This window comes from Nilaparvata lugens, chromosome 1 (assembly GCF_014356525.2).
Source record: "Nilaparvata lugens isolate BPH chromosome 1, ASM1435652v1, whole genome shotgun sequence".
NCBI classification, from domain to species: Eukaryota; Metazoa; Arthropoda; class Insecta; order Hemiptera; family Delphacidae; genus Nilaparvata; species Nilaparvata lugens.
The window spans coordinates 11,023,292-11,047,626 of NC_052504.1; the positions used below are offsets into that span (position 1 = coordinate 11,023,292).

The 24,335-nt window shown below is 33.6% G+C and overlaps 2 protein-coding genes across 5 annotated transcripts; one reads left to right on the forward strand and one right to left on the reverse strand.

The window, feature by feature from the left end:
* Positions 1-1,542: 1,542 nt before the first annotated feature.
* Positions 1,543-12,175, reverse strand: LOC111056962. 3 transcript variants are annotated; one of them, XM_039429857.1, is made up of 5 exons: positions 12,066-12,173; positions 10,726-10,867; positions 8,376-8,547; positions 5,066-5,191; positions 1,543-3,323 (listed from the first exon to the last, which is right to left on the reverse strand). In XM_039429857.1, exons 2-5 carry the CDS (start codon positions 10,854-10,856, stop codon positions 3,042-3,044), a joined length of 711 nt encoding a protein of 236 aa, XP_039285791.1. In that variant the 5' UTR covers positions 10,857-10,867; positions 12,066-12,173; the 3' UTR covers positions 1,543-3,041. The 3 variants fall into 3 exon arrangements, with proteins under 3 accessions (XP_039285791.1, XP_039285793.1, XP_039285792.1); XM_039429859.1 differs by lacking the exon at positions 12,066-12,173 and adding an exon at positions 11,511-11,538; XM_039429858.1 differs by having other exon boundaries at positions 1,884-3,323; positions 11,988-12,175.
* A 129-nt stretch (positions 12,176-12,304) lies between these two features.
* LOC111056957 (translocator protein) lies at positions 12,305-22,105 on the forward strand. 2 transcript variants are annotated; one of them, XM_022344368.2, is made up of 5 exons: positions 12,305-12,512; positions 13,949-14,062; positions 16,681-16,801; positions 19,609-19,703; positions 21,279-22,105. In XM_022344368.2, exons 2-5 carry the CDS (start codon positions 13,958-13,960, stop codon positions 21,474-21,476), a joined length of 519 nt encoding a protein of 172 aa, XP_022200060.2. In that variant the 5' UTR covers positions 12,305-12,512; positions 13,949-13,957; the 3' UTR covers positions 21,477-22,105. The 2 variants fall into 2 exon arrangements, with proteins under 2 accessions (XP_022200060.2, XP_022200059.2); XM_022344367.2 differs by having other exon boundaries at positions 12,512-12,820.
* Positions 22,106-24,335: the final 2,230 nt, after the last annotated feature.

Genomic DNA, 24,335 nt, shown 5'->3' on the forward strand with positions numbered 1-24,335 from the left:
GTAAAGATCATACAGTTAATTTAAATTTCAAGTTTTTACTTAATCACAATATTCTAATAATAAATTACTGAATCAAAAGTTCACCATCGTCCTAAAAACATCTCTCACTTAACCACAATTTCAATATTTTCTTGAAGACTATTTCAGAATTCAGTTCTCGAATTTCAATTGGAATAGCATTATACACTTTTTGGTCATATGCTGTGGGCTCGCCTCAAAAAACGTGGTTCTGTGGGCATCCAGTCTCACAGTTGCGTGTGTTGTGAGAGTGAATGTCTGCACCAGTCGTCCAGCCACTTCTCCATTTCAGTGCCATACTCGCCAAAAAATAAATGTACAGGCAGGGAACCGGAAGAATGCCCGCTGTCGCGAATAAGTCCCTGCAAGGATGGCGTGGCGGTTTACGAAACATCACTCTGATGGCTCTCTTTTGGGTGAGGAAGACACGACGTCCATGGATTGAAGTTCCCCATTCAACTATACCATAAACTAAAAGGGGTTCAAAGTAGCCATGGTAACAACTTTCTCATCAGACATCCTAACCAATTTGTGAAGAGTGTAACTAGCTGAATTTAATTTCTTTATAAGGATTTCTACATGTGGTCTCCAGGTCAGGCACTGATCAATGAATACGCCAAGAAACTTACTGTTCTCCACCCGTTCAACCGCAGCATCACACATTCTAAATTGAATTGATGCGTGTTCTTGTTGCTCTCTGATCTAAAAGTTAATGAAGCTTGTCTTTGAGACATTAACTAGAAGTTCATTAGCCCTGCACCATATTTCAACATCCCTCAAGACATTTTCGCACTAGTCTTCTTCAAGCTCTCTGGTTCCTCAGATGTTATGATGAATTTGCATCATCTGCAAGAGTATAGTTTGTGCCAAGGGCATTCGCGGGCAAGTCATTGATGAAAACAAGGAAAAGCAATAGCCCCAAAATAGAACCTTGTGGCACTCCTCTCTTTACAGTCTGGGGTTGTGAGTGATGAGGATAGTTCTGAATTCGATCCTGCTGAATCTCCAACTCCACAACTTGGAACCTGTCTCTCAGATAAGACTGTATCAGCTGCAGAGAGTTCCCCCGGACCCATATAACTCAGCTTATTGAAGATTATATCATGACTGAGCATGTCAAATGCCATTTTTTAATCCACAACCTCTCCTCCTGGTCCCTTTCCTTCGTCCAACAATCATCTTATTTCTGTGTTCTATTTTGCGTGAAATTAGGAGTAATATATTCAAATTTTATGAAAATTAATTTTGCTTATCTTCAATTTCAAACAAAAATATGCTCATTACTTTGTATTGAGAAAAATAGTTTGAAACTATCATCTAGCCAATTGTAGTGTTTTGGTACCCTTTCTTCTATTTCAGGCACTGGTGAACCACCATTTTACCAAAATTAAATGCTGAAAAAAGAATGTGGAGCAGAATAAGAGGTAAAATGAAAAACGGACGATGACAGATTGGAGTTGGAAAAGGAACACTAAAAAACAAAAGTTGATTACCACCAAGGTAATTGAACACCATAAAACTCCGAAAAGAGCATTAAATGTTTATTGCTTAAAAATAAATAACAATCGACAGTTTACTAACAACATTAAATTGTTTACTAAGTGTTTATGTACAATTCACTTCGATACCGGTAGCTAGCGACTATTTTTACAGTGAGAGCGTTTCATGAAATTTCAAAAGCACTGATACATGAAAAATGTCCACAATACACACACACTACACATTGGAGAGAGAAATACGACGAGAACCAATCATAGAAAGTTTTTTTGAGAAGAACGCTTCTCTGATTGGTTCTCGAAGAATTCAATTACAGCTACAAATTTAACAGGCTTTTGTGCAACCGGGCCTTAGAATTATTATAATGAACAAAGAATCATTGAACAACTAGATTTCATAGACAGACACATCATGTCATGTTACACATTTTTCAAACACACTACTTGCGTACTTGGGAGTAATTTAAGTTTAGTAAGTTTAAAAATGTAATTGATCATCTATTATCTATTCTATTCATGTATCCTCGTTGCTTTTGGGCAATGTTTTAGAAATTTATAGAAATGCATGTTGAATATACATATTTGTAGGCTTCATTGTTGTCATGATATGTAAGAGGTGGATAGCTTACTTCATTTGGTCTACATTATCAAAATTCAGGCGGGTTGATCAATCATATTGACTCACTTCAAACCAATAACTTGATTTCTTCATCTACAATTCAATAAAATAAATTATAAATATTGGAGTACTATTTTGATACCTATTACAGTGTTTTAGATATTCACCTGAAACCTTAAAAATATTTTTCAGCAATGATCATTTTCTGGTATTGAATACAATAATTACATTTGATGAAATGCTAATGAATACGTGACAATAAGAGTATCAAACGAAAATATCTAAGTTAATATACTATCAACTAACCTGAAGCCTTCTGCGACTGCAGATAGAAGTCTTCTACGATTGAAATATAAATATTTCAAGTTTGAGTGATAGAGAGGACAAAAACGTCCTAACTACGCCAAATAAAAAATGTTTTCATTTTATTTAATTTCAAATATTGACAACAGGGAGAAAAGCTATAGTTAGATTCAATGCAAACCGTCAGCATCTTTATGAGTAACATCATATACATACATTTGACATCAACTTGTAATATGCTAATGCAATAAAGTAAGTTACCTTATTGTTTTTTTTTCTTTGTAATGTTTTTTAGAAAATAAATTTCATTTTCATTGCTTCACATTGGAATTTTCACAGTTTGAAGTGAATCTCACAACGGAAGTATGGTTGTCTCGGAGGTGCCGGGTTCGATCCCCGCTCGGGCAAATATTTTTTTGAAAAGTAGCGACCATTAAATTTCCTTCAAGCTGTTCTCCCAGTAGTCAATTATTCGTAATGCGCAGAGGTCTTAAGGGTAGTTTGATAGCATAACTAATTTGAATTTTGTCAAATGATTACCGAAACATTATACTGTTTTCGGTATCTATCCACCCTATAGGAATTACGGTACAAGCACTATAATTCTAGAAAAACCTGCTAATTCGTGTTAAAGGCTTGGTTTGGTCGACAAACTTTTCCATCGCGACTTCTATGCCTTTGTACTCTTCCGCTACAATTCTATGAATTTCTAGAAAATTATTCTGTTGCCAATAGCACAACGAAAGTCCCAGAAGAAAATTGGCCAAGGCCAAAGCGCCGGTTTTTTGCGACGATTTTCTCGCTATTTTCATGTAGATTTCGAAAACTTCTTTCCAGTTTCCTCTGATAGTGGCAGGCAACGGATATGTCCTGTAGCGGTCGGCATACTGTCACGAAAAATAAAACAAAATTTTATTTTGTTATAAGTATACAATATGAAATAAATGAATTAATTAAAATGTTTAAATATTATAGGAAACTACTAGTATTCTCTTTATATTTTTTATATGAATAAAACTTGTTTTTTCTACAGCTGCGCGTAAAGAAAGAATTTAAATACTCAATTCTCCTCGTAAAACAGCTTATTTCTGAGGAGAATCTACTTTTTCGCTCGCTAACCATCTGCGCATGCGCAGTAGATTTTCTTTACGCTCGCTAATCATTCGCGCATGCGCAGAAGAGTTTCTTTACGCTTGCTAATCAGCCGATGATAAGCAGCTCGCCAAAAGACGAACCACTCTCGGTCAGATCTTAACCTAAAATGTCGGTAATTGTACCGATTATACAGCCATGATGGATATCAGTGTAGACGAATTATTATAAACTCCGCCAGATATAAGTGATTTAACAGGTTTGTGCAGTTGTAGAAAAAATTTTGTATGTAATTCGCGCATAATGCTTCTTTATCGCTCTTGCAAAATTATCACGCTCCGCTCCGCGTGATAACTGTTTTGCGCGAGCGATAAAGTCGCGCATTACGCTCTTAATACATAAATAGCTATTTTAGCACTCATGTAATTTTCAAGTGTCAAAATGAGTTCTTCATTTTTTATCATGAAAAAAATACTTAAAGAGGGTACTAGTAATTTTCTATAATAATAAAACATTTGAGTAGCGCTATTGAAATAATTTATTAAAAAATAATAATAGATACAATTTAGTGAGCCTGTTTAATTTTAACCGTAGTTAAATGTATAAGCGAGTTTATTCTACACCTCTCGCCGTTTCTCGCATACCATCAGCCATTTATTTCGATTATTCCAGTTCCCCTCGACAAGATTCCTATTCATGATACTAGTATTTATTCAACAGTTTGTAGTGTTCCGTACTATGGTACTACTTTTTGATTATATTGGACTACTGTGTTGAGAAAATAAAGGTTTAATTTGAAAGTTACTGGCTAAAAGGCAACAGTGTGGAGATATTTGTTAATTTGATATTTATTTAATACATCTTACATTGCCAGGTCTGATAAGACCTATGTGAAACACAGGTAATAATAAACAAAATAATAACACTTTTATGATAAAAAATTAATTACAATAATAGTACATAAAACATATTTGTGAAAATTCATGCTAAAAATGAAAATAATGGGTGATATGATTGAATTAAATCTGCAGAATTTACAGGGAAGTGGAAAATATGAAAGGTACAAGTGGTAGGATATTAAGGCTAGGTGAGGGGTAAGGATGTAGAATATAGAGGATTATTGATTTTATAAAGGAAACAGGATTTTCGGTGAGGTTCTACCACTCTAGCACCTTGGGTTGTTGGGACGCTAGGCCTGCTATTCTAGACCGGCAGCACCTCGGAGATGAAAAAGGATAGAGTCATTGGCACCGTCTAGTAATAGACAAGGATAACAAGCCTATGTTGAGGCTCTGCTGACAGTTTTAAATAAATGTTTCTATCTGATAACCTTGGTCCAATTCAATAAGGATTTTCTGACAGACATGACTCTCACCCAAAGCGGATCAATCAGATGTACAAGAGTGCAAGTAATTCATTATATTGCATTTTTAATAATAGTTCCAATAATTATAGTTCCAATTTTTGAAATAGGCCTACTATATTTTTCATTACTTATTTGTAATCAATTTTAAAATTATTATAAGGAATACTCTACCGTAAAACAAGCCAAAGGAGACAGAACGGACGGAGCTATGAATCCAAAGAACATCTGAATGCAGATACTTGTCACTTGTACACAAACTCCACATTCATTTTGTAATAGGATTCTGTTAGTCACGAACTGCAAAAAAAGAGAAACTATTAATAATTGTAATATGTAAGAGAGGAGCAGAGAGGAAACTGGACCTGTAATAAAATCGTAGTTTGGTCTCCAAGGAATTTAAAAGTTAGGAGAGCGGCTGCATGGTATGCATTGTGTTCTAAATTGTATGCTAAAGGCTGTCAATTTACAAGATATTTGAACTACTTTAGAAAGGCTGCAGTGCAACACTGCTTGGATTATTCGAGGCGATGTTGTCATTCACTATTTATAACCATGTGGCTTGCAGTCGCTGAATTGTTCAAGCGTTCTGTATTTTGTTTATGTTGGTCCCAGCTATTGATAGTATATGGTGGCACACCATTCAGCCCCTATCCTTGATTTTGAAACTCCTGAGAGGTCAAAATACGTTCTTCAGATTACATTTGACAAATGGAAAAATAAATTAAATCATTTCTGAGAAACTGTCTCACTTGCACAGCCCACTCATCTTTTAAAACAAAAAAGTTTCTAGCAAGTCAAAAATGTAATGTTTTCTGCTCGATATTCACGAACATAATCATTAGTTAAAAAATAGCCATAGTTTGAACAAAAATGATCCAGACACCAATAGAAAGAAGACATTCTCCCTGTTATTTTTATATTAATTCTCACTCATTACGACATCCCGTAATTCTGAGGGAAGTAGTATTCAAAAGAAAAACATATTTTCGCGATGTTTTCAATTTCATCAAAAGAATTAAATTTTCTTCTAATCCTTCTACCCTGGAACTTTTTCAGCACTAGGCTACTGGGATATCGAGGATGATAGTCTACATTCAATTTTGTGGTTAAATTAGAAATTTGAGAAAGTTGTAATTTTACACCATTTGGCAACACTGTAATTTGTTCGGATGATGGGCCAAGTCTCAACTCATTTCATACAGACTATAATAGACAATTGAAGTGTTTTCCTTCCAAACAATACTGCAAACTACACTATAACAGTTCTTATCTCTTTTGAGTATTTTTCATTAATTATCAGAGTTGTAAAGTCCTTTTTGAGACATCCCGTACTGCTGTATCTTGCCGGCTGACTTAGCCGGGTTGTCTGAGGCGTCGCAAGTTGAAGGTTCGCCTGGTTGTAGGTTCGAATTCCATCTGAGCATGGCTATTTGATCATCTTATACCATATGCGCGAACAAAGGTTTAAGAGAAGCTTTCTCGGAATTCTGTACAGTCGGATAGAAAAAGAATACCATTGGTTGTTATAGGAGGGTTCACACATATATTAATATAAAATTGAACAGAAGTAAATTAAATGTTTGTGAGGTTCTTTTAAGGTCTATCAAAACAATGATGTTCGTTTTTGAACGACCATACTTTGTAAAATGTTTTGGGCCAGAAGAGCCGTCAACTGTAGTTGAAAAGACAGCTAATTTTTAAAAAAATCAAGGCAGCTTATTTGGAAGCCATCATTTTATAACCTAGAACCCTTATTCATTTGCATCAAGATATATGGGTCTATTTATTTGAATATTTCTATAGACCATGGTTTGCATAAATTGATTTGATTGTAATTTATTTCTGTATATTTATTTATTACAATATTACATACATAAAGTAAGTAACATTACACATATGCAAGCTCTTTCGAGCATGACCGCATATGGGAGTATCGAATACATACATATAAATTATGAATTTCACATGATACCGATTAAAAAAAATATATATATATAACAGAAGACACTTTAAAGTTTGTAATATACCCATGACTGTCTCCGAAAATTTCCCCCCATTTCTAATGTAAGTTTTTAAGTGTTTTCAATCTATTTATATCGTGTCTCCTGTTTTAATTTATATATATATATATATATATATATATATATATATATATATATATATATATATATATATATATATATATAGAATTCAACAAGAATGAACTTTGAAGGTTTGATCATCAGAAATTTTTCCTCTCTTAAATTCTAACTGACAATGATATTAGTTGAGCATTAAGAACATATAAAGAAAGTACTTGAAAAATTGTTCAAGTTTACAGCGACGATACAATAGCCATAAAAGTGAAGTCTATCACACTATGAGAAACTTAAAACAATGAAAAAAAAACAAAAAAGATACTACACAATAATGTTGTACATGCACTCTACATCTTGTTCGGGCATAGCAATTAGAACAAATTTTAATCTACGTTTAAACAGATGTGGTGATACTACAAGGGAAATTTCCTCCGGCAACCCGTTTAAGAATTTACCTTGCCATTATTATTGATTATTATATTATAATATGTCATTTTATCATTGATTGTTATAGATTGAATAATTCTACAGAGATATTTGATGTATAATTCAATATTTCAGACCCCTTAATTTGTATATTTTGAGGTTCTTAACAATTTTTCTTACTGTGCTTCAAATTCAAATCCACCCGCTCTCTGCCAAAGCTTTTCGATGTGAGAACACTCCCTTCAAAAGTAATGGTATTCTACAGATGGAAATAAATTGGAAGTTGCATTTGTTCAAATGCTAATTGATGAATAATTATTATTAAACGAAAATCCCAATTAAATGCTGTAAATCACCCTGAAGACCTCTGCTACTGCAAATATTAACAAGGTAAACAGCTAGATGGAAATTCGATGAACGCTACTATACAAATGCAACTTCTAATTTATTTCTATCTGTAGACTTGCTGGCCGCTATGGCTGTGTGTGAAATGAGCGCTGCTATCCAGAGATTGTCAGTTTGGTGTAAAGGTAAGCATTCCTGACCGGCAATTAAGAGGTACTGGGTTCGATTCCCGGGCTGACAAATAATTTTTGTATAGTAGCGTTCATCGAATTTCCATCTAGCTGTTACCCTGTTGTCAATATTTGCAGTAGCAGAGGTCTTCAGGGTGATTTACAGGATTTATTTGGATTTTCGTTTAATAATAATTATTTAGTAGGCCCAATGGTATTATTTTTCTGTCTGAATTGAAAAATAGTCAAACTGCATGTGGTCAAACAGTCATGCAGTTTTCATGTAGTCAAACAGTCATGCAGTTTTCATGTAGTCAAACTGCAGCAATAGTAGGCTATTTGTTTGGAAAATCTATTACAACTATAATCTAGTATTATATTAAAATATCTATTACATTGTTATTATAATCTATTATGATTGTTATTATATTAATGGAGCAAATGAAGGTTTGTTAAGTTTACCTCTCGGTGGAAGTATCCGCTCATAACGCTGGGCAGAAAAACGGTGGGTATTTGGATGGCCAAACGGCCAAAACTCCTCAGCTTCAAATGGCGCCGAAAATGGTTGCTGATCATAAATGAGGACACACCCGCCATGCCACAGGTGAATAATTGCGAATGGTTCAGCGGGAATCTGCAAAAAATTGTCATTAAATTGACAGCTTTGTCATCAGTTCTTGTATGCATTTATTTACAGAGATAACAGGTACGAAAAGCACCATGCTGTTGGAAATTTTTTTCACAAAATATTTCGATTTGATTATATCAGAAAATAGGAGAACAGGGAAGCTGGATACTACAGTTAAACAGATTGGAAAGAAGCGCCCTGTATGGTTGGGACATACACAGAGGATTAGATTAGATTTCTTTATTTATGTATGTTACAATATTTACTGGATTAACACTAATTTACATTAAATGACGGTAATGCTAATTATTCAACGAATTTTACAAAGTATAGATAATTAATCAATGAGAATAAAGATTAAATGCAATTAGAATAACGATAATATAAAATTGTAATGTAACTTCATAATTCGGCGGTGTTTCAACAAATAATTGACGATTCTTTAAGAAGGATATAAAATAATATCCTTCCCATCAACACACGACCGGGTTGTGATGGAATAGAGCTGTTGGGAATATTATAACATGTGAATATATGTGATTTGAATCTTAAAAATGCGATGAATAGATAAGATGGATGATATTAGAATGAGTAAGAGTGAATAAAATATTGCATTAATGATTCAAAATAGATAAATGGAACTAACGTTATAGGGTGTGATTTAATTAAGATTTTACAAATTGATTGAGTAATAATTATTATGATATACAATACCAAAGAACAGAAAATGTTTAGATGAGATGATGAATATGTATTATGTAAGATGGATGAATGGAATGAAGAATGGAAAGAAAGGGAGATTAGAATATTTGTCATGCAGTGCTCTAGGGTTGGACAGACTCAGTCATTTTCTCTATAAGATATTTTTTCAAAGACAAGATAAAGCCCGCTCGGCTCTCAATGCATCTAATAGAGTTGGGAAGTTTATTCCATTCACGACAAGCACTGACAAGGAACGATTTAGAATAGATAATAGAGGATAAGAGATTAGAGGATACTGAATTGTGATCCACCTGGAAGAAGACGAAGAGGTAGACCACCCGACTGCGGAACAAAAAGGTTTATACTAAAAACACTTCACCCACATGAGCTACTGTTTAACAAATTAATCATTTCAACTTGAAAATGACCTAAGTTAGGGCCGAAACTAGTTGTTGAACTATTTTAAAGTTTTTAAAAAATAAAGGGTACTTCAAGATTTTTTATATTGTTTTTATTAATAGGTTTATACTAGTATGATGAATAGGAATCTTGTCCAGGGGGACTGGAACAATCGGAATAAATGGCATATGGGACGCGAGAAACGGCTAGAGCTGTAGAATGAACTCGCTTACATGTATATTTCGATTTCGATACTAACAAGTCACCTGAATGGACAGATTAATAAAGGGAATTTTTTAAAATAATTTTTACTTTTCAGATATGAGCGCCCAAAGTTGAATTCTTGGGGGAGATCCATTAACATATTGGTAGCAGATAAATTCATGACATGTTTATGATACATTCTCGAAGATATTGTTTATCACATGACATAATATTCATCTCTCAAAATACCAATTCTTGAAAAATTTATTGCCATTTTGAAAAAAATAGCTTAAATTTGATTATTTTTTCAAAATTGAATAATTTCCCAAGAATTGATGTTCTGTGAAACCAAATATGTCATGAGATGAAATTAATCTATCTTGAAGAATATATACTCGAAATTACACGAATTTGCTACCAGTTAGGAAAAGTATCTCCCCTAAGATGTCAACTGCGGGCGTTCATAATCTTGAGAGAAGTAAAAAAGTTTATTCTTTAAAATTTATTCAATTAAGTTCACTTGGTTGTATTCAAATCTGATGACTTTGAAAACTGTCACCTGTAAAACGTTTCCAAAAGCGTGGTGCACATCGAAACTTGTGTTCCTACATAAATATAGTAAGCAGGAAATTTACAACAGAGAAGTCTCAATAGGGTAGGGTGCAATTGCAGGGCTACTCAGGTATGTTTTTAATGAATTAACCAGTATTAAGCTTTTGTCACTTCAAAATAGAATTGTAACCGAGACATGTGTTTCCATAAAAATATTAAAATATTGAATAGGCTATTCGTAGGATGAAAATTCAAGTTTCAAATAGAGAATGAATATTCAAGTTTCAAACAATAAAATTGTTTTGTAACTTGAAGTGGTCAACTCACACTTGAAATCTGTCTTTCCATTCATCCAGAAACTTCCTCTGTAGTACAATGGCGTCTCCTTGAGAAATAACTACAGCACCTTTTGGAATAGCATCCGGAGTAGAACGGAAAGAATAATAGTGACCAGCCATTTTAAATAAGCCTGAAAGAACAGAAAAAATTCACCAAGATGAGAACCTGAGAAACATTTTTCAAGTGTAAGGAGAATCCATATTTTCTCCTCGTTTACAGGATTCATATCCTTGTAATAGGAGAACTATACGAGCGGAATATATGCGCTTGATAAGAAATCATGCAGTTCGTAGACACCCAGAACAAATTCTGCTTGTAAAGTTGGGGCCTCATGTCTCCGCCGAAAAAAGGGATCAAAAAGACGCCGTCTATTCAAAGACCTTAAAGATGCATAGACTCACATGCAGCGCTAGTGTCGTACTTGGAATTGGAATCCGCCATTGAGGGGGCAACCCATAAGATTATTACATACCAATGCCACCAATGCCTTTGTGATCTATAGTATTACAAATAAATAATATATAATATCTCGTGCTAAAATACCCCGATGGCGGCCTTCAATTTCAAGTAAGAGCTATCATTGGGAAGGCATAGGCATTGTGGGTCTATATCTCTTTAAGGTCTTTGCGTCTATTAAAGACAGTAACTTCTTTCATTTCTAAGCTTTATTTGATCATTAAGGTATTGCACTAATCTTATACGCTGCATATCAGCATTTTTATTAAAATTGAAAACTATTAAATATTGACTCTTGCAAGAAATGTAGAACTCACATTGGATACATGAATATTATGCATTATCGCTTTGAACTTTTATCTTTTATTCTCAGGCTATTAGGTTACCGTATAGGTTTAAGTACCGCCGTAACCAAGGCAGTTTTCAAAAGGTGAGTTGGTTCCACTGCTGTCAATAACTTCTCTATGAAGCTCGCCTATCGACTTGATAGATCATAGCACTGATAGATTTATAGATTTATTATTTAAGAATAAAACTGAAGGCTAATTGCCCTGGTGTTGAAATATGAGCTTTAAAACAGAGATTTGAGCTTTGTTGTATTTTAAACAAAAGACTGTAGTCTAAAAATATAACAACATTGAATTTGATGAAAAATGTACCAATATTTTTATAATACAGAGATTAAAGTAAAACAAATAACATGAAATGCTTTCCTTGCTAAATAAAAATAAATCGACTGAAGAGAAAATACCTAACCTCAAAACACGTTAGTTTTATCAATCTGTCGTACTTACCGACCAAGCATTAAATAATAAATTGGTGTGGAAAAATAAAGTAAGTTAGTATTTCAATTGACCAACCAATTATCTTACCTGAGCGGCTGAATTTCAATGTATTATAGAAAAACAAACTTTAAAAAGGGTCTAGAACATGAGAGAAACGAACGAACCGGCTAATGGCTATCGATAACGATTATCATCATATTGGTATTGAGTATCGACATTGACACGTCAGTCGATAGTTGTTGAGTCGTCATTATCGATATGACTCGATTGACTCGTCAATACCGATGGAAAACAATAGTCGAAATCGATAATCGATAGATCAATTCGAATCGATACTCGTACTCGAACTCTCGAAGTCGAAACAGCAGAAGCAGAGGCAGAGGAGAGAGCAGAGCAGAGCAGTCATAGCAGAGTGTCAAATTATAATTAACTTTTAATTCAAACATTTATCACTTGCTATTCTAATATTATTCACGTTCTTATTTTCTTCTTCAAGATCATTAGTGAACTGTTATCTATTAGTATATAATCAAGGTAGGTTGTATTTTTCAACCATGTTAGTGTAAGCTACCTAGGTACTTGAAAAAACTTCAGTTTAAACGTCACTTGTTATCTCTATAAAATTATAGATAAGACCTCATACTTTTATTAATTTTTTTGAAATTGAGTCTCATATGGAATGTACTTAGACTATTTATCTCGGTTGTCTCTTCAGCGTTGAATAACTGTAACCTATTAGATTGAAAGAGTTTTTTTTTTTACTTTAAATCTTTTTTAATTTTAATTATTACTTATTAACGAGTTGTGCTTCACAAATTACAATAGCCCAATATCTTAAAATGGTAGGTTACTATATTATTCCTCATTATTCATAATTATAAAAAAATCAACGTAAATAGTTAGATTGTTAGGTTATAAGGTGCTAACCTGTAAAATTAACCTATATTCATTCAAATATTATGTTACGTGTAGTTTTACTCAAAACTTACTCCTCATGTCATCATAAAATTATGTTGAATTTTTTTATGAAATGAACATAGAGCTTACTTTATCAAGTGATTTAAGACATCATCACAATACGTACCGTAACTTACAAATTGATACTGACCATACCGTATTTTTATATTTTCAATATTCTACAACAATTTTCCTTTATCAAAATGAAGTGGTATCTTTGTTACGGTACTTGCAGCCCAAAAACTTAGCTTCCCTATTTCTCCGGATCTCATATCTTTATCAATTCGGCATAAGCATTGAATTTCATTTTACTAACGATAATTAACCAATGGCTAAATTTTGTGATAAAGAGTTGCCGATTCTCTGTCTTGCCACTGTCTTCTATAGAGGATAGCTGATACCAGTATATCTAATTTATCATTCTTACCAAAAATATTTTATCCGTCAAGAAAATTTATTCTTCAATGATTAGCCAATAAATTTTCATAATTTATTAAGATTGAATATTTTGTTAATTATATTTCTACATTGCTATCTGTTTTGTCGAATGATAGACAAGGATAGCAATACTTTTGTTAATGAAAAATACTGTTGTTAAATCGTGGACCTCACGCTAGAAATACGTCTTCGGTAGATGTAGCGTTCCTATCTGCCAATATTGATTGGAGATAACAGATTCGTAGATTTAACATTGGGAGATAGGAAGGCTTCGTCTTACAAAGTCGTATTTCTAGCGCAGCGTAGCCAAGTGTGCAATGACCTTAACTTTGGCATTAATTTATAGTACCTACCTGAACTGTAGACTCATCCTTTGATTTACAATGAAAGTAGATCAAACTAAGTACATCAACTTGAGTAATTTCCCCTCTATTTATCTACTGTAGTCTTGCAAAAATATAATAGGCCTATATTAATTTTTTTCCAAATCAAATATATTTATTATCAAATTTCAACCAAATATCTAATAATATTCCTGCAAGAATCATTTTTTTCACGTATTTCAATGTTTGCAGGAACTGACAATGGATTCCGTGAACTGGCCCTTGGTTGGAGCAACTATATTACCCAACGTTGGAGGTTGGGTTGGCAGCATATATGTCAAGAAGAACTATTTGGATTGGTATGAGGTAAGATTTCAATCCTGCTTTCAGAACTATTCGAATATCAAACCATCCTTCGACATAAACTATGTTTTTTTTAAAGAGGGATGCAACATATTGTTTATTGTTTTTAAAGGGACGGATTCAAGGATCCAAAGGTTTAAAGAACCCTACAGGTCAACAGAAGCTTATTGTCTTCCCAAGTAGTATGTTAGTTAGGCAAACCAATACCTGTGTCCTTTACAAGAACCAGGAGTTTTTTACTACACTAACATCTCATTCATCACCTGGTTGCTTGTTGCAATCCAGTGTGATATGCTTGGCAGTCTCTTCGGACTGATAAGTCGTCGTGACCTACATGAGTTCCACTCCTGGCCTTCATTGAAGCTCCTTCCGCTGAGGAAGGGGTAGCCAAGTTGCCTCTAGGGCGCCCGGCCACCCTTCACTCAGCCTCTTGACCCACATTTGTGCCTGGAATTTCACCCATCTCTGGTCTCTTGGGTTTTTTCTTTTTGCCCCTCCGAAACTCCTCAGGGTCAAAAGCCTCACCTCTCCCAAGAAGTTTTGCCTGAATGGCCGCCCTTCTTTGAGCAGTGGTGAGGTTTGGTCTCTCCACCCACAAACTCTTGACCTACGTGAGTTCCACTCCTGGTCTTTTTGTAGGTCCTTCCGCTGAGGAAGGGATCGCCAAGTTGCCTCTAGGGCACCTGGTCACCCTCGACTCAGCCTTTTGACCTACATTTGTGCCCGGAGTTTCACCCATATCTGGCCTCTTGGGTTTTTCTTTTTACCCCTCCGAAACTGTCCTGATGGGTTTGAAGACTTCTGGAGTTGCCTTGGGGTCCCTTTTAGTCGCCTCCTACGACAAGCAGGGATACTGTGGGTGAATTCTGGTTTTCAACACATTCTTGAGTACGATGTTCAACTCAAAGCTCCCCCAACCCACAGGGGGCATGCAACATATACTATCATATATTCAGAAAATGTTTACTTTAAATATGGTGTATGATGCCAATTTCTTTGTTATCTTAATAATTATGTTCAAGATATGCATATAGGGAATGTGCATTCCGTATGTAGGCCTAGGTCAAGATTATAATTCCGTTTTTAGGTCTATCAAAATGCTTATTCTGATTAATATTGATAATTTTTCTTGTTTGTAATAATTATTTTGACAAATAAATAGATAAATAAATTATTATTAATACACGCTCGGCCGGGCTGAGTGGGAATGGTTCCATATTAGAACTCATGGGAAGTATGTAGAAGACAAATCATGAAAAATTTCTGAAATCAGGCTAACTAGGCTATTGTATGCAATATGTAATCTATCTAATATTTTCTGTAATTGATGTAGTAGTTTTTTTGGGAAATAAACATTTATTTATATTGTTTATGTACCTGTCACTGACTTTGATACTGGTAGATATGTGGGAATGTGCATTTATTTTTCTTTCCGCTGACACGACGTAAATTTCAGCTTTGATGCACAGCTACCTCTAAAGGCTGACCACTAACGGTAGGGCATGCATGTTTATTATGCACACACACTTGTTCATTATGCATGTTTTGTCATCAGCGAGAGGCTTCTAACATAAATTAAACAACCAATCACTATAAACTAGTAGTTCGGAGAACATTAGAACTCGCTACACTCACTAACATCACTACTCACACACGTCCGTCTTTTCACACACAAACACAAATTGGATTTAGAGTATGATGATAGGCTATATACAATAGAATCGGTGGAGGACGCTGAGAGATTAGAAGTTCTTTACACTTTTGAGCTAGGATTTTTTGGTACATGGAAAAAATGATCGAATTCTATTTTTTTTCTTTTAATTTTGAAAATGTGATATTTGAAATAAGACCACTTTGGAGCGCTGAAGAATAAAGGACCTCTACACTTTTGAGATCGGCAGCACGGTTGAAAAGATAAACAATCTGAAACTTGGATTGGGACTTCGACTTGGATTGTTAAACTTGGAAGAAAAATTCAAATTCAAAATTTTTAACATGTGATACATGAAATAATACCGCTTTGAAGCGCTGAGGAGAATGAGCCCAATTTGAACCTGATCCGATAAAGTATTGAAAAGTTAGGTTTAATTTTAGGGTAAAATTTCTGAATAAAGGCCGCCTTCTTGAAACGGGGATGAATTTTAAAATTTTAAATATACGTTTCTGCGCCTTGTTTCAAAGTACTTATATTCCAAATTTCATCCAAATCGGTCCATAACTGTGACTGTAACTGCGGTACAAACAAACTAATAGACAAACGCCGATTTACTTGAAACATAGAATTCGCTTCGCTCATTCAATAAACCACTGGAAAATTACAAATTATAATAATCCTAGAAAGTAATTTTACCTCAAATAGAGTAGCGGAGAAATAATTAACTAAACAAAATTGGGAATAGAAAAACTTGACCTCAAGATTTTTGCTCAAAGCTTTTCGCTGTGATGACACAACAATGTATGACGGACGACATCATGCATGCCCTATCGTAAGTGGCTAGCTTAACAGGCTAGGTGCCTGTGTATGATGTTATTATCACGTTCACAATGTCTTGCTTAATCATGCTATCGGATTATCAAATGTTTAGTGTATCAATAAAAGTATTTGTACTTTGATGTTGCAGTCATTGAAGAGGCCCAACTGGCGCCCTCCCAACTATGCCTTTCCACCGGTCTGGACAACGCTCTACTCCAGCATGGGATATGCTTCATATCTGGTCTGGAAGGATGGCGGAGGATTTGACGGTAATGGGACAAACCTTACCTTATCAAGAACTTTACCAACAATATTTATTCAACTATGTTACAAAAGACGCTGATGTGATAACATTGGTAGATGAAATACTAAGGCAATTGAAATTGAAATTCTTTTATTACTATCGTATTTCATAAAACTTTAAAGTAAAAAAACACTCACGTTATTTTGTGTGGCGACGACCGTTTCGTGTTGGTGTTGCACATTTTCAAGCCAAACAGAAACTGGAGTATTTGAGGTTATGATGGTGAGATTTGGTCAGAGTGGAGGTGGAGGGGAGTTTTGGCGGTTAATAAAGGAGGATTTAAATGTGTTTGTCAAACAGGGTGTGGGAGGAAAAGTTGATTTGGTCATTTAGAATATTGTTTGGCTTACAAACAATATATTTGTAAGCTGGCTTGAAAATATATTTGTAAATGGCTTACAAACAATATTCTAAATGACCAAATCAACGTTTCCTCTCACACCCTGTTTGACAATCTCATTACATTTGTCATGTACATTATTCTAAACCTCTCCTATTATATGGAATTTCAAAATAACTTTAAGATTGAATTATAAGCATCTGAAAACTTGTTATTTCAATTTCAAATTGTGTTCCTTGTAACAAGGGCTTCAATCCAAGATTTATTTTATTTTATTTTTTTTTTTTTTTTGAAAACAAATACCGTCAAATTTTCAAATTCTACATCCTATATAACTTATGACAGTATGAAGTACCACAGATAAAAATTGAATGGCCATGTTACGAAAAATAAAACGCACAGGCAGTTTTTTGTAGATTTCTCAAAACTACAAGTTTTGGATTGGAGCCATTTTTGAATGGACCGATTTCGGTTGTCGCCACACAAAAGAACGTGAGTGTTTTTTACTTTAAAGTTTTATGAAATACGATAGTAATAATAATAGTGGAAACAAGATGGATAACCAATATTGAAATTCTTTATTTCTCAAAAAATATTAACAATACAATTATTAAACTTGAATTATAGTACCCTTTAAAATTATCAAAAAAATTTGATTAGAATACAAATTGTAACGTAACTACTAGTTTCTGTGATCACACCATCGTCAGGTTATAAAAATAATTTCCAATTATAAATGTTATAACCTTACGATAGTGTAATCACCGAAACTAGTAGTTACGTTACAATTTGTATTCTTGTTTTATTAATTTTAAAGTGTACTACAATTCTATTCTATGAATACAAGAAAGTAGCCATGAATTCATACATTTTATCAAACTTGAATTTAAAACAACACTTATGGAGTGAAAATGCACATAGGCCTACATTGGTAGTTACGATCGTTCATAATCAGACTGTTTTAGGAATTTACTCTAATGTCCCTTAGTTTGTCCCTAAATGTCCTTAATGTCCCTAAATTGACTCCATTACAGTAAATTCCTACAGTCTGATGATGACCAACAACAGGTCGAAACGATCGTCACTACCAATGTAAGTGCATTTTCACTCCATAAATGTTTTTTTTCAATTCAAGTTTAATTTTAATATTGAAAAAGTATGGATATGCAACAGGGTAATACAGTTATATTTATTATATTGGTGAAATATACTTTTGATCATGTGGTTGATATCTTGAATATAATACCTCTTGAATATTGAATATTTGCATGTAAAAAATAAAAATACATTTCACTGGAGGCTCCTGTTATGGGCAGATGCCTGTGAGAATGGAGCGAGTTGTCAAGTAGCATCAATATATTATCTTCAATTAAACTATTTATCAGCTATGGAAAGTATAACTAAATACCTACGATAAAAAATTTTGTTCAAGACAGAATAGACTAAAGTAACAAATAAAACAAAACTTAATCTGGAGAGAGGTATTATTATTAAGCAAATAAAATAAACCAAATCAGGAAAGAAGTGGGAAGCACGGTGAGATCGACGAACAAAATAAAATCGTTAAAAAAGATACAATAATTGTTAAAACTTGCATTTTTTGACCAAGGAGCGAGAACACCCATATCCAACAAGCGCACTCATTCACAACTTGTGAATGAATCCTTGTGTTATTTTTCTTGGAAATTTAGGTGATGACTTAGTCCGAATCTAGGCTACGCTATTTTTCCTTCACTTTTCTAATTTTCAGTAATACCGCTCACAAACATAGAATTTTGAATTTCGATAAAAGGAACTGTCAATATTGGAGTAGATTCTTGAAATGATGAACAGAGTTATTTTTATAGTACTCTCTAACAGTAGGCTATCCTTGTCTGCTAGTACCCAGATATTGATGATATTGTGTTCTTGACATTGAAAACCCATATTAAATAACGAAATTACACTCAATAACCACTAAAATCTATAAAACATTGAGATACTTTGAAAATATTTCATCCAAAAATTGAATACAAACTTATTGATAAAAAATAATTAATAAACCTTGAAACGAAATCAAGAAAAATGCGTTTGAACTTTTTGAAAAATCTATTATCTTCTATTGTAGATCATTGCTATTGTAACAAAAATTTATTGTAAATTACATTGTCACTTACCAACAAGAACACACTAGGCTTTCCTATTTGAGAACTAGAACAGACAAGTTAGAGAGTACTATAAAAATAACTGTGTTCATCTACTAACACTACTTACAATTTGGATAACACTACTAAATCTACTAACACTTTGGAAAATCTTTAACACCACTTTTAACACTGAGATTTAACATGGTTTTAGTGGTCGTATTGTCTAGAAAGTATTTTTTTCAATATATGAATTATCTCCGATGGTTTTTATGCTATTTTTTCTTAAAATTTGATTTTTTTAAACAGGATCCGCCCGTCTTCCACTCACCTTTTTCGCTGGACAGCTGGCCTTGAACTGGGCGTGGACTCCCATCTTTTTCGGAGCCAAAAATATCAAAGGGGTAACTATAAAATTATTCTTTATTTTCTGTTCACATCCTTTTTTATTCCTCATCTATCCATATTTGAAAAAAACTAATTTCTACCCAAATCTCAATCATACGAATTTATTCCAACATGGAGTGAATTTTATGATATACATGAAAATCGTGACTTTTTGGGTTATTATTGATGTAATATCTAAATAGTAATATGTAATATGTCATATTTTAAATAGCATGAGAATTAAAAGAGATCAACTTGTATGAAGATTTCTTGCAAACTTTCTGTGTAGTTGAGAAGTTGATATTGTGGTAATTATTCATATTAAATGAAAAAGACTAAGAAATCGTCAAAAAACCATAGATTTATTGATACTTAGAAAGATCGGTTTCGGTTATTACACCATTGTCAATCTCTGATAAACTAAAACTAAATATAAGAGCGGCAGAATTTATACTAGTAGACGAGTACTGCTATTGGTCAAGGGCATGAACGCCTGCCATTGGCCCAACTAGACAGTCTCCTACCACTCAACGGTGTCACAAAATGGCGGCTTAAGCAACAGACTCGCCATGATAACAAAATTTACTTTCAGTACAAAATTTGAGTTTATCAGATATTGACAATGGTGTAATAACCGAAACCGGTCTTTCTAATTATCAATAAATCTGTGGTTTTTTGATAATTTCTTAGTCTTTTTCATTTAATATTTCTTGCAAAGATGACTCATCTATCAACAGGCAGGCCTACATTATTACAAGTTGAAAATCTCTAACCATCTTGAAAAATTTCATATTCATTAATTTGTTTAATGTTCTGTGATATTTATTTGAAAATGTCATTCAACAGCTTTGAGATTTTAACTAGCTATTATTCCAGATTATAGATTTATGAAACAATTTCTCTTCAACTGGAACCCTTTTTGGCAATCAGACAATATTTTCATTACTCACAGTGCACAAAACTATTGAATTTCTTTCAATGCCCTTCATTCATTATTCAATTAATATGAATGACTGACAAGTTTGATTGGTTAAACAGCAATAATGTGAACTCAGTATTTTTCCGTTGTATACAAAAATGATGAATTATATTCATTCATATTTCGATCAATCAATCTTGTACGTTACAGTGTTTACTTTTTATTAATTGCTTCCAAAATATTATCCTTATTCGAGTTAAGTTGTCTTTGTGATTGTTATGCGCACCTCTCCGCATTGGTATCTTGGCTGTAGGACATGGTTTTCTTTTTTGCGAGTATTCCTCTTCCCTGCTTTACTAAATTTTAGAATACCCAAGAAATCCTGTTAAGAATCTCCATTAGGAAATACTGAAATTAAGTGAATTTCACGGGTGATCCTGATGAAAAATAACCCTTGATATTAGCCGAAGTATTGATTTTTGTGGTAAGGAAGGCCTTGAAAAGGTATTACAATGAAACATTTGTTGTACACATCTTGGATGTAGGACATGGTTTTCTATTTTTGCGAGTAGGCTATTCCTCCTCCCCAGTATACTAAATTAGAAAATTCCTAAGGAATCTTGTTGAGAATCTCACCATTATAATTGATAGAAACTGTTACCGTTTGTTGCAGGGACTGATTGACATTATCCTGTTGGATTCAGCGGTCCTGGGTACGGCTTTCCTATTCTTCAAGGTCAACAAAACAGCTGGTTGTTTGCTGCTCCCCTACATTGCGTGGCTGGGTCTGGCCTCTGCCCTCAACTACGTCATCTACAGGGACAACTGTGCTGTGACCGACAAAAAGGAAGAACAGGCTCCCAAGAAATAGACTGTCAATTGTCCTGAACTTTAGCATTGGTGGAGGTTGATAGCCTTGTTCGTTTATCAGTATCAAAGTCCTAGAGCTTTATTTTATCATAGGTAACTGTAAGTTAGATATATTTATGCATTTCATACATTAGTAAATGGCTTTTGTTGGAGCGTTCCTTGCTTGGAGGTCCAACCTCGCCATTTAAGCCAAATAATATACGCAGTTATGTATATTCATACATTTTATACATTAGTAAAAATTCGTGTGGCTTTTGTTGTTAGGGTGTTCCTTGCTGGGAGGTCCTTTTAAGCCAAATCATATACGCAATACGCATTATCACGAATTCAATAACCGTCTGTAATCAAAAGCACAATGTATTCGTAATCTACTACTACTTTCATAGATTCTATGTGGGCCTTGGACAATATTGATCATTTCAGTCCGCAATCAAATGCACATTGTGTCTTGTATTTTTATAAATCCTGAATGTTCTGTGGACCAAATGAATAGCAGGCTTGGGTGCTAGAATAATGGTAGAGTTATTTAAAGTTATTGACTGAATACTGAAATTTATATCATTATGGATTTTTATTAGAGCAGAATGATATCAATTATTATTATGAAATAAAAGTGTGTTTCTATGTGAAGGCATTTTTCTTATTCCATTTTGTATTGAAACCTTTAGTATTTGTGAGGCTAATTGGTCGTTAACTGCTACCTAGTAACTCCAGTCACTACATCCGTAAACAAAGCAGGAGTGCATTCGTGTGACGTCAGCACAGGTAGGGCTCCTACACCAATAAAAACACTAGCTGATATAGATCAGCTGAAATCAACGAATTTTTATTGGTGTAGGAGCCCTACCTGTGCTGACGTCACACGAATGCACTATGGCTTTGTTTACGGGGGTACTTAACTCATTAACTTGAAATTTTGCATATAGATTCTTAATTAACCAAGGATGGTTATAGGCCTATTTTCAATTCTTAAAAATTTAATTACGTCAAGTTTTAAAACAGATCCTTGCGGAGCACGGGTTCCTGCTTGTCACTCTATATTTGATGTTAGATGTTGTGTAGATGTTATTTTACAAACAGAATCCTCATAATTCTGTAGAATCATTGGTCATTCCATCGCAAGGGTAGAATGATTGTAAGAAAACACTGACTCATGTCTACAATTTTTCAAATATCAGTTTTAGGGCCAAGCACATGAGGCGTTTTTCAGACGAGTCGGCAAGGTAGGAAGCTTTCCGATTGGCTAATTATCAGCTGATTCCCTATCGCCAACCCAATCAGCCAATCGGAGAGCTTCCTGCCCGGCCGACACGACTGAAAACGCCTCATGTGACTTGGCCCTTGAGAGAAGCTTTGCAGTTTTTGTATCGATTATTTTTCTACATGAATTTCTAATATCTCACCAATCACATATTTTTAAACCCAATTACATATTTTTGAATGTTTTTATTACAGTTATATATCTAAATCTTGTAAAAGTTTAGCTACTGTAGATACCTAAATACGGTAACACAATCTGAGCGCCGGTTGCACACAGCCGGTAAAATTCTAACCGTGATTAATTCCACGAGAACCAATCAGAGAAGCCGTCTTTTCAAAGACGCCTTCTCTGATTGGTTCTCTTGAAATTAATCACGGTTAAAATTTAACCGGCTGTTGTGCGACCGGGCCGCAGATACCTAAACACATTATAATGTTCGGAAAACCTCAATCTTGTATGATTGTTCAAAAAATAAGTCCTTATCAAGCAGTTTTGCTCATATTTGAAAAAATACCATACACATAATATGATGTTTATTTAAACATAATATATTATGTGTTTAGAAAAATTTCTGTTTTATATGGATATTTTCATAAATTTACCAAGTCCCGTAATTATATTGCCCTCTATATATCAATGTATCAATAACAATATCAGGTTTCTATAAAAATACCAATGTGTGAACAGACAAAAAATAAGTTTCATTATTCTATCCCGTATCTTACAAAAATGGCCAATGTGCAAAAAGTGAAATGTCCTGGAAAGTTCACGCTGGATACCTCGTTTTAAGGAAATTATAATCATTTCAAATTTTATATTTCGAAATATCGCAAAAAGAATAAAAATTATATTTCTAGTAATGAAAGAAGACTTAATTTAAAAAGCAGGATAGCACTTTGCAATTGAAAAATAATAAAAATATTGAATTCTGTCGCTAAGTTGAAATTTCGATTATTATATTTATTCAATTATTTATCTAATTATTTATTTGAAGTCTCTTAAATTACGACTGTTTAATAGCATGAATGAACACATTGATCCTTTTCCGAACTCATTCAATGAATATAAGAAACATTGTGAACTGGATCTATCAAAAGAGTCTCGTTTTCGAAATGAATTGTTTTGTAAACTCTGGATGGGACTCACCTAGTTTAAGACTTTTCTTTTTCTGTTTTCTTAGCTCTTTGTTTTTTTAATTATTATTTTCTAATTGTTATTTTTTTCCATTGTATTTTTCTCTAGAATCTTTGGAAAAGATTGTTTTATCTTCTCTCTTTTCACATTTTTCTTTATAATAATGAAATTAATTTGATTATTCTGAGTAAATGCTTTTTGCTTTCTTTTCACATTTTTCTTTATAATAATAAAATTAATTTGATTATTCTGAGTAAATGCTTTTTGCTTTCTTTTCACATTTCTCTTAATAAGAATGTAATTAATTTGATTTTTTCAACTGTGTAAATGCTTTTTGCTTTCTTTTCTTTTATTTTATTTACTATATTTCATAATGTTAAATTGTTGTTTTATTTACTTGTGTAAATAAGGCTCTCTATGGATTTCTGTGAGCCTTTGTATGTAAAGAAAATGCATGAATTAATA